The sequence below is a fragment of the Lolium rigidum genome, chromosome 2 (assembly GCF_022539505.1).
Source record: "Lolium rigidum isolate FL_2022 chromosome 2, APGP_CSIRO_Lrig_0.1, whole genome shotgun sequence".
Lineage (NCBI taxonomy): Eukaryota > Viridiplantae > Streptophyta > Magnoliopsida > Poales > Poaceae > Lolium > Lolium rigidum.
In genome coordinates this window covers 183462146-183473185 of record NC_061509.1, presented here as the reverse complement: position 1 = coordinate 183473185, position 11040 = coordinate 183462146, and the positions used below count along the sequence as shown (strand labels likewise).

Here is an 11040-nt window from a genome sequence, read left to right as displayed (position 1 = left end):
TCGGCGGCGAGGAGCAGAGCTGAATCAAGAAGCGTGGGCATTCATGGGACAGGGGCGCGACGCGACGGAGATGTTAGTGTCCGGGTTTGCGCTTCTGCAGTTAAACAAGATCAGTGCTGTGGCCGTGTGGCGTACCCTCTAGAAAATCCGTAGCTTCAGTTCATGAGCGATGAGACCCTGATGAAGATTTCTGATCGCTTTCGGAGCTCTATCTCCGAGCGTCCTCCCTTCCGTACGAGGTGGCAAGCAGAACACGCCAGCGCGGCCCGCTCGGTCACGCGTGATCTGTGCTTCGCCGGCCGGCCAGCCCGACATCAACTCAGATGTTCACAACAGTGAAGATAAATATTACAGTGATGAACTATCTGTCATGAACTACTCCTTTTTACCCAAGCTCATACTATAGTGAACGATGTAGGGGGCTGTTTGGTTCCCAGCCATAGATTGCCAAGCCAAAATTTGGCTCGCCATAGGTCATTTGGCAAGTGTTTGGATCATTAAGAAAGAGGATTGGCTCGCAATAGCCTTGCCGCCCTCCCGCCACATTTTCTTACCAGAAAACTTTGGCGTTGTTTTTGCCCGCCACACCGGCCTGTGGCCGCCAACTCCTCCAAAATTAGCCACCACCACCACCCTCCTTTCTTCCGTCTGCGTCAGTAAAGAGCAACGCGGCATGCCCTGCCCGTGTGCAAACACCTTTGTATACCTAATTTGTGAAACCCATCATCGACTCAATTTGCTGATATCCACTCTGTTCTTTCCAAGGGGCTTCCTCAAAGCTAGTTTCGAACTGGATTCTTCCCAAACCTATTTCAGCACAATCTCGTCGGCGCAAGTGGCAAGTGGATGGCTGCTGTTTGCTGGTTCCGACCCCCCGGACGCGAGCAAGAATCAGCATTGGTTCATCACAGCGTCGGGTCAATAATTCAGAAATCAGTTGCGGCGAAAACATAGTATGTTCAGAAATCAGAGCAGCCACAGCCGGTCTATTTTACGATCCCTACATCAGTTGATAAACAAGCTTAGCAATCTGCAACAAATCATGAACAGAAGCTGTAATCAGTTTTCAAGCGCAAGAATATATAGATTGCTGTGCGTTGCTTATTTCTTCAGGTAAAGAATTTTTTTCACAGAAAAAAGGAAAAAGCGGCATCAGAACTGGCTCATGGCAAGTGGTGCTAATAGCGCGAATAATTGTTCAGATATCAGAACAGCAATTGTCAGTGTCACACAATACTAGGATGAGAAAACGGGACTTGAAAGATGAAACCGTGCATGTTTTAACGGTTGCATGAGCCCTGAAGAATTCTACCAAAAGGAACAAAAAGTAAGAGTACAAAAACCACATACCTCTTTTTATTCCAGGTATACATCCCAGTCCAGGTGTGTATAAGAAGCAATGAATGAAGAATTTGCAAGGAAAGGTCGCACCACAAGAAAATTCTGTGGTTTACACTGCGACAGTGGTGGCAGCAAGTTCAGCCAAAGTAGATGTGGATGAAAAAAGAACCTGATTCCATACAAGCACTTATTGACTCTATCCAGGATTTTTCTCATTCTTTAGAAAAGGTGGATGATGCTGATTCCAGGATTCTGCTCCTTTAAGAATGAAGAATCCGAGTGACGACTGCAGTAATAATCCATAAGCTGCAATTGCAGATACACAGTCAAGTTAATTTGCTTTTACCTCTATTGCTCTAAAAGTAGGATCGCTTACCATGCCAGCTGATATAGAATGGTTGCTGCCTCCCTGGTAACTATCACATGATAGTCAAAATACAAATACTACTACTGTACAATGCATTCAGGTCTAAGGTCGACAGATACATATATATCAATGATCTGCAGTCAAATTGACGAAGCATATAAAGGTTGCCACAAGATTAAAGTAAAGAGCAATTATGATCTGGACAGGAATTCATAATTTACTACTCAGAGCTGCACCGGACATGAGAAAATCAATACATGGTATTTACATCTGAAACTGATTATGGACAACATTCTTCCATTTGTGGCTGTCACCACCTAATCATGTACATCCTCCATAACAGGACTTGTTGATCTCGACTAGAAACTGGCACCCAACCCTCTGAAATGGCAAGATTACAGCCAGCAAATGCTTCCCAAGGATGCAAATACACTGAAAACAGATTTAGATGCCCCTACACAACAACACTAGGCCAACACTCGACGTAATGCCTGATCAGTAGAACAAGCTAGCAAACGTCCTTCAGTCAAGATTAGCTGCACACTAAACCACTCAAACTTAACACAGATTGTGGTATTTACATAACTTATTGCACGAACCTCCCTCCAAATGTTAATACTCTATCCTCACAGGCCGAAACACGAAGCTCCTAGCCTTGGGGGAGGATAGCAAGGTTACCAACGAGACAAAGAAGCTGGTCATCGTGCTGATACAGAATGCCCCAGGTGACACCCATCCATCCTCTCCATGCCAGCCACCGAGCCAGCCATGACGATTACCACCTGACATTTCCCCTTCCGTCGTTCCTGCATCTGCAGCGCACCCTTCCCCATTGCATATTCCAGGGTTTCCTGCCAGTGCTCCTGGGAATTTCCGCAGCCCACCGGTTGTCGGCATAGGCCCAGATAGGCTATTGTAAGAGAGGTTAAGCGCCTCGAGCTCGGTCATGGCAGCAATTGCAGGAGGCACCTCCCCTGACAGCCCATTGTGTGAGAAGTCCAGCGTCCGCAGCCTCCCCATCCCCCCAAGACCTGCAGGGATCTGCCCAGCTAAGTAATTGCAAGAGAGGTTCAAATACTCCAGTCCCTTCATTGCAACCAGCCCTTCAGGTATCTCTCCACGGAGCATGTTTGTGGACAAATCAATCCCAGGAGCTGCCCGAAGATCATAACCCAGCTCCAGCTGCTGGCCCGTGGCATCTACAGAGGCTGACACAAACAACTGAGGTGAAATCACACCACCCGATGGAATCCCCTGAGGAACACCTCCTGCGCCATTAAGCACTGAGCTCGCATTGAAACCGCCATCAGGGATGAAGCCCTCAAACCTGTTGCCAGACAAATCAAGCCACTGGAGAAGCGGGAAGGAGAACATCCAGTCCGGGAGCTGGCCGGAGAGCTGGTTATGCGCCAGCGACAGGGACCGCAGGCTCTGCCACTTCGCCACAGCCCCGCTGAGCTCCCCGGCGATCTGGTTTCCCGACAAGATGACGACCTCGAGAGACCGGCACCCAGCCAGCGGCAGCGGGATGTCGCCGGATATCCGGTTGTCGGACAAATCCAGCACCTTGAGGCTGTCGAGCGCGTCGAGCTCCGGCCGCAGCGCCCCGGAGAGCCGGTTGCCCCCGAGGCGCAGGTACAGGAGCTGGAAGCAGCCGGCGAGCCCCGCGGGCACCGCGCCGGAGAGCCGGTTGTTGGACAGATCCAGCGCCTGCAGGTAGGTGAGGTTCCCGATCCCGCACGGGATCTCACCCGAGAGGCGGTTGCCCGCGAGGAAGAGGCCCTGCAGGGTGCGTAGCGCGGTTAAGCCCGCGGGGATCTCGCCGGAGAAGCGGTTGTGGGAGAGGTCGAGCAGGAGGAGGCCGGATGTGGTGGCGTCGGCGATGATGAGGGGAGGGATGGCGCCGGAGAGGGCGTTGCGGGAGAGGTCGAGGGTGGTGAGGTGTGCGGAGAAGGAGAACCACGGGGAGAGCGGGGCGCGGAGGGAGTTGGCGGAGAGGTTGAGGGCGCGGAGGGACTGGAGCGAGGCCGGGAGGCAGGTCGGGACGGCCCCCGAGAGCGCGTTGCGGGAGAGGTCGAGGGTGAGGAGCGAGCGCGGGAGCGTGCAGGGGAGCGAGCCGGAGAGGGCGTTGGCGGAGAGGTCGAGCTCGTGGAGGCGGCGCAGGAGGGAGAGCGGCGGGGATGGGAGCGGGCCGGTGAGGTTGAGGCCCGGGAGAGCGAGCGCCGCGACGGAGGGCGGGCCGGCGGCTGCGGCGGGTGGGTGGAGCGAGACGCCGAGCCAGGACGCGGAGAGCGGGCCGTGCCAGGAGGAGAGCGCGGCGCGGGAGGGCGGCGGGAGGGCCGCGCGGAAGGCGAGGAGCGCCGCGCGGTCGGTGGAGGCGGATGCCGCGGGGCGCGGCGCGGCGGCGGCGAGGAGCAGGAGGAAGAGGGCGAGGAGGGGCGGCATGGTGGTGGGCGGCTAGGGTTTTGCGGGGTTTGGGCGCGGCCGGCGTGGGAGGTGGTGGGTAGGGAGTGTGGAAGGGAGAGTGGATGTCCGAGTGAGGCCTTGTTTGGTACCAGGGTATTTGCAGGGATGGGAGAGTATTATCCCGGCCCATTTCCCAAACCCCGCTAATCCCCGAAAGCCCATTTGGTAGAGGAGTTTTGGGCCGAAAAATCCCCGCCTATCCCCGATTAACCCCGTCCCCGACCTATTTTTTGCCTTGGGCCGAATCCCGGACCTGGACCTCGCGTATTATCCCCGTCCCCGACTCCAAGTCTTCGTCTCCAAACCCTATCGAACGACCGGCGGCGAGCGACCGGAGGCAAGCGACCGGCGGCGAGCGACCGGAGGCGAGCGGAGCCGCTGCGGGAGAGGCGGAGCATCTTGCCGGCGAGAGGGGCGGAGCATCTTCGCGGCGGGAGAGGATGGATCCCGCCTAGCCGCTCCCACATCAGGTCGCCGCCGTTCTTGCAGTCTGACCGGCGCCGCCACTACTGCTGTTTCGATCTCCGGTAAGCCCCCTTCTCTCTCGCTCTTTTTTCTTCCATGGCTCCCGATCTGAGTGCCTGTAGCCGTTCGCCATTGTAGAGGCCTGGTGTGCGTTATGGCGTGGTCTACGCGCGGCACAGCCAGGCCGGCTCCCGATCTGAGTGTCTGTAGCCGTTCGCTCCTTCCGCCTCGTCGTGAGCCATATTTCCTGACCTGACGCTGTAGTCTGTAGCACAGCACGCGGGAGTTCAGAGTCGAAACTGACTGAAGAAAATGCACAGGCAAACTGATAGTATTTTTTAAAGAAATTTTGCAGGTTTCTATGTCATATACGGAGTATAATGCACCATTTTACGAACACTTTGATAATCTTTTCAAAACCTCCATGCCAAGATTAGACCAGATGCTCTTGCTGCAGTACTTCGCTTGGAGCTGCACCAAAGCTGATGAGTCTCAACCATTCTGAACTGTAAAACTGAGACGTCTCACAGGAATCGACACACAATTCTTTCCCCAATAATAAGCACCAAACAACTGAATTTCTGTAACGATTAGTGCCACATTCCATACTGAACCTGCCGTACCAGCTTACTTAATCGAACTCCCGGAATTATATTTGTTTGAAGATGTATCATTGCTTCATAGCAACTCAGTATAACTGTGAACTTTAGCTTCTAGGTGCTTCAATGGCTTTTCACTGTCTACACTACTTTATAATCCTTGTGCTTTTGCACTCAATTTATTCTAAAATACTGGTTATTGTAACTGTTATATTTGTCATTATTCCTACTTCATGTATTTCAAATACACAAAACACCCTTTGTCAGTCTTGATATTAATTATAAGACATTTTCATCTTCATGTAGTAAAATTAGTCACAACACTGGTGGTGATGTGCAGGGAGCAGGTCAGCAAGCTTGGGTTTGGAGTTGGCGCCACCGTCTCGAGCAAGGGTTGGGCTTGAGCTGGGCGACAGGAGCACGCACCTGGTTCGAGACAGGTCTTCTCTACCTCCATGCTGTTATTTTCTCGCTTGTTACGGCGAGGCAACTAATTATCATCATCACGGTGTTGTAAGATTGGAAGTCATGAGCACTGAATTAATTAGTATGTATTTATCATTGCAGTATTAATGTTGACTGTATGTAGCTGCTCCAGATATGTGATTCAATGTTGACTGTATGTAGCTACTCCAAATATGTAGCAGTAACATTTTCCAGTTTTCTGACTAGTTAGTTGCAAGTTAGTTGCAGTTCTGTACATAGAAATTAACATGATAGTTACCTCAGTTACTAAATCTAGCTACAGTATGTCAAGAAAATGAACTTGACTAACAGGTACTATATGCCCCTAAATATTATCCGTACTAGCTTTGCTAATCTAATATGCTAAACTGCAACTAGTTAGCTGCATTTCTCATTTACATGAGCAATGCTTAACCGCAATAGATTAATCACCTCCTTATTATTGACAGGAACAGTCTGGCATTCTCTCCGACTAATTCATTCAGTGGAGAGCTCCCACCTTCTTGGGATCGTGTAACAACACCAAAATTCGGTATGTACCTGCTAAGTAGTACTCTATTATTGGATTTAGTTTAACTGTTTTGAGTGCTGGTTTGAGTGCTTGCTGGTTTGTTAAATAATTTTCTGTTTATTCATGTTTCCTCAATTTTCATCTCTCGGTATATAAGTTATCTCAGTTTGTATCTGATGTATTGCTCTGGTTCACTATCGAGCTGCTCCATTTAATATTTATTGTATGCCATTTGCTCCCTGTTTTGAATAATGTATGTGCAAAGTAGATGCTTTTGCTCCCTGTTTTGAATAATGTACTATTGTTACTCCCTGGAACATAAGGAATTCCTTTAAACTAAACCATGACAACTCAGTTAACTTGCGAAGTGTATTTTCTGTGTATTAATATAGGTTGTCATGGACTTGCGGAGTGTAGAACGTGTTAGGAAGAGGAAAAACGAAGATGAAGAGTTTATGTTTGTCATTTTGCCTGCATTGTACTTCCACTTGACATGGCAAAATCAAAGACAGCAAAGACACCTTTCGTTTGTATATGGCAAGGAGCATGTCAGAGAATTGCTTGGAGGACACCTCAAGAACTGCTTAGCTGCCTTTAGGATGGAGCCGAACATTTTCATGTGGTTGGCATCATATCTTAGAGAGGAGGGATTGATTTTAGATTCTAGGATCAAGGTGGAAGAGAAGCTCGCGTTTTTCTTGTACATGCTCTCCCACAATGCTTCATATGAAAAAATGCAATTAGAGTTTAAGCATAGTGGTTGGAGTTTCAGCAAGTATGTCACGGAGTTTTTCGATATTATTCCAACCTTGACAACAAGAATCGTCAAGCCTCTCAATCTCTATGAAACTCATCCAAGGATAGCTACAGACCGCCGCTTCTTCCCATACTTCCAGGTCTAGACTTGAAACCTTATTTTTCTACCAAAGCTTTTCTCTTATCTATTTCTTATGTTTTTCCCAAACTTCCCATATGCAGAATTGCATTGGTGCTATCGATGGGTCCCATGTGCCAGTTACAAGAACACCTAGCCGTGCTTCTCCATGGAGAAATAGAAAAGGCACCCTCAGCCAGAATTCAATGTTCACATGTGACTTTGACCTCAATGTAACCTATATTTCCTGCGGCTGGGAAGGGTCGGCTAGTGATGCTAGGGTGCTGAATTCTGCCATTCAAAGAGGTTTCACTGTCCCTGCTGGAAAATTTTATCTAGTTGATGGTGGCTATGGCAACACCCAATTCTTTCTTGCACCTTACCGAGGGGTTAGGTACCATCTGAAGGAATTTGGACGTGGTCGTCGGCGTCCACAAAACTATATGGAGTTGTTTAACCATCGCCATGCTGTCCTTAGAAACTGTATTGAGAGGCTTTTGGGAATTCTGAAAAAACGTTTTCCTATCCTTAAAGTTGGTACATTCCACAAAATATGGAATCAAGTTAGGATACCAGCCGCTGCAGCCATATTCCACAATATCATCAGACAACACAATGGTGATGAAGACTGGCTTGAAGACCAAGAGGATAACATAAACCCAGAAAATTTTGTGGATCTCCCTGACGGTGATGATGAGGTACAACAGGAAGATGTTGTACAGCTCCCGGGCAACCACGTGTTAGGCAACAATTTGAGGGATCAGATCGCTATGCAAATGTGGAATGACTACCAAGCAGGAAACAATGCAAATGTGGAATAGCTAGTTGTGTGTTTCTTAATCTTCTAGTCTTGTGTTGTAATGATACACTATTCATGTTCTAGTCTTATGTTGTAATGGTGCACTATTTGTGTTTAATTTCTTCTAATAATGAACTTGGTGATACGCTTTTTTTTATAACATATTTTGTATTCAGTTTTGTGTATTCAATTTTTTATACTTTACCTAAACTAGATATGGAAACAAAAGGGTCCAACACGGTTCAGTCCAGCTCCAGCACGGTGTGTAAGAAAAGGAAATCTCCTAAGCAAGGGAAAAAGAAGTCTCCTAAGCAAAGAAAAATGAAATCTCCACAAGGTAGTAAAAATATATTTCTACTGACCATTCATGGCTTCATTCATGGCTTACTGATAGATCATTTTGTGTATGTTTGTGCAGGTGCAAAGCCAAGAGCACAATGGAATATTTTGCTTGAGAAGTCACTTGTTGAGATACTCCATGAGCATGACACTCCGTATCATAGAGGCCAGAATGGTTGGAGCGGTGAATCATGGTCAGCAATGGTGGATATGTTCCACCGACGAAATCCACATGTGAGGTTTGACAAGTCCCAGGTTCATGACAAGGAGAAGGAGCTCAAAAGGGATTATAGAATGCTGAAAGATGCCCTTGGGCAAAGTGGAGTTGGGTGGAATGAGAGCAAGTTCATGTTGGATGCTGAACCTCATCTATGGGATAATCTGGCAATTGTAAGTTATTGTGCAATTGTTGTTCTACTAGAATTCTACTTGCAATATTTTGGTCCAAGTTTAATGCTTCATTTATATATTGCAGTCATTTGGTCCAAGAATCTTGAAGTTTAAGAAAAAGCCCTTTCCTCTTTATGAGACACTTGCAAATCTCTACCATAGTAAGCCCTTTCCTCTTTCCTGTCGGTTTCTTCTCTGTTGCTTTTCCTTTGTCCTCTTGATATTTTGCAAACTAACATCATTTTCTTTTTGATGGATTTACAGAACACACCGCTGAGGGAAACTTCAACTTTACCTCTACCGCTGACCAAAAACCACACATGGATATCGAAACTGATTCTGATGATGATGATGAAAATAGGGATGCTGATTTCGAGATCTTAGAGCAACCACATGTGGAGCATGTACAGGATAATCAGGTCAACCAAAGACAGGTTGGGTTGGAGGCTGGGTTGGAGCATGTACTGGCTACTCAAACACAAGCTAGTGTGACAAGTGTAGAGGCGAATCAAAGAAATGGTGCTGGTCCCTCAACAAACAAGCCAAGAAAACGCAAGAGCAGCCCCAAGATGAAACCTAAGAGTACCGGAGATGCATTAGTTGGAGTCATTGACCGGTTTGTCAACATCAAAGAGAAAGAAGTCAACAATGAAGCTGCTCAACAATTCACCATAAGCAAATGCATCGCTGCCTTGAGAACCTTGGAAGGTTTTGATCCTGCTAAAAAACCAAAAGCCTTTGTGGTCTTCAAAAGTGTCGATAATCGCGAGATATTTCTCAGCTCCGTCGAGGATAATGATGGCAGTGCACTAGCTTGGCTTAATGGTGAGATGGCCATGTTACCATGAGGTAATAGCCTCATTGTCTCTCTCCCTTTATTACAAAGGCACTTAACAATTCAATAGCTTTATTCTCATTTCATTGCTAGGCATCTTGAGACTTTTGAGTATACATGTTGGAACCAGTGTTTATATATATGTCGCCCTAGTATGTTGTTTTTAATTTCTCCTGCTAGTCAACAACTAACATTGCTACTTCACGGTACCAGAAAAATGCATGCTTTGCTGTTGTACTATAACCATACTGGATGCTTAGAATGATGGGAAGTCACAATACATGGTCATTTTAATCACAATACATGGTCCTTTTATTCCTGGAGTATGTAGCTCACTTTCCTGGAGTATTTACCGTTCCTAAAATAGTTTTATGATGAAAATTGTGTGCAAAATCAGTGGAGACTGCATCCATGAAATTTTGTTTCATAGAAAGACCTGAAAGTGCCAATGGTTTATAGTAAGTGCATGTGTGTCTTCTGTCCAACATTGCGTAGACAAGGCAGTGGTATATTCAGTAACTCTGATGGCACGTAGACAAGGCAGTGGTATATTCAGCATCTATTGTTTTCGCTGCAGAAACCGGTCTGTTGTTTGCCTAGTTCTCGCTGCGGAGGCACGATAAGACTGCATTGGCTAAGAAATTAGCACGATATGCCGAGTAGTAAATCTGCAGATCTTTTTGGGCGCTATAACCTGTGATTTTGATGTCCAAACAAGCACGCATAGAGTAGCTTGCTCAATTTGTTTAACGCATATGCATCTTCTTTTCTATGACTGAGCTTGCCATGTGTTTATCCTGCACTTCAATGTAAAACCAGTTGCTGCTAGTGAAACTTGAAGCCAGTGTTTCATTATTTTTTCTATTTTCAAGTTTTATACAGCAGCTGTCTTCTTGATCTTGCTGTTGGATTGATCTAATTCCGCTTCACTGTTTTTGCTATTTCAGCTGACGATACATGGATGTTTTTTGAAGATCACATGAACAAAATGAACAGAGTTTCCAAGAGTTTCCAAAATGAACAGAGTCTCCTAATTTATGCCGAACCGTTGCGCATTACATGACTGAAAATTTGTGTTTTAATTCCTGATGCATGTTGGATGTTTACTATACAGACTTGGGTTAAATTGTTGCCATAAAAATTGAATCTTTTGTAACTTACGCTGAAATATCTTCATTGTTTCTTGTCTTGCTGTTATGAGCTTGAGCTTGTGCACAAACCCTGAATTGCACAAACCCTGAGTACCAAATGCGTGTTTTTCAAAACAGGGGATTGGGGATTGGCAGGGGATAATATTTGTGGGGATTGAGTGACAGGTGGGGATTAACCCAATCCCCTAGGGGATTATCCCCACTAATACTCCACTACCAAACAAGGCCTTGTGGGGATTGAGTGACAGGTGGGGATTAACCCAATCCCCTAGGGGATTATCCCCACTAATCCCCACTAATACTCCACTACCAAACAAGGCCTGAGAGTGGAGCGAGGAGGAAGCTGCGCAGCGCAGGTGATTGTGCTTGTGCGTGCGGTAATTGGTGGCGACGGAGACGAAGTCAATTTCGTGGTTTTCTCGAGACGGAATGGACGGC

General features: G+C 47.0%; 2 protein-coding genes across 6 annotated transcripts; one reads left to right on the top strand and one right to left on the bottom strand.

Annotated features, from left to right (window-relative positions):
• Window positions 1-1960: 1960 nt before the first annotated feature.
• LOC124690365 (leucine-rich repeat receptor-like protein FASCIATED EAR2) lies at window positions 1961-4153 on the bottom strand. Its single transcript, XM_047223754.1, has one exon. The coding sequence runs from the start codon at window positions 4151-4153 to the stop codon at window positions 2321-2323; it is 1833 nt and encodes a 610-aa protein (XP_047079710.1). The 3' UTR covers window positions 1961-2320.
• A 99-nt stretch (window positions 4154-4252) lies between these two features.
• On the top strand, window positions 4253-10648 carry LOC124692686. Of its 5 annotated transcripts, none has more exons than XM_047226110.1 (8): window positions 4253-4701; window positions 5579-5678; window positions 6159-6235; window positions 8102-8224; window positions 8306-8616; window positions 8702-8777; window positions 8881-9465; window positions 10399-10648. In XM_047226110.1, the coding sequence occupies exons 4-7, from the start codon at window positions 8104-8106 to the stop codon at window positions 9462-9464; spliced, it is 1092 nt and encodes a 363-aa protein (XP_047082066.1). In that variant the 5' UTR covers window positions 4253-4701; window positions 5579-5678; window positions 6159-6235; window positions 8102-8103; the 3' UTR covers window position 9465; window positions 10399-10648. The 5 variants fall into 5 exon arrangements, with proteins under 5 accessions (XP_047082066.1, XP_047082065.1, XP_047082064.1 ...); XM_047226109.1 differs by having other exon boundaries at window positions 6153-6235; XM_047226111.1 differs by lacking the exons at window positions 4253-4701; window positions 5579-5678 and having other exon boundaries at window positions 5685-6235.
• Window positions 10649-11040: the final 392 nt, after the last annotated feature.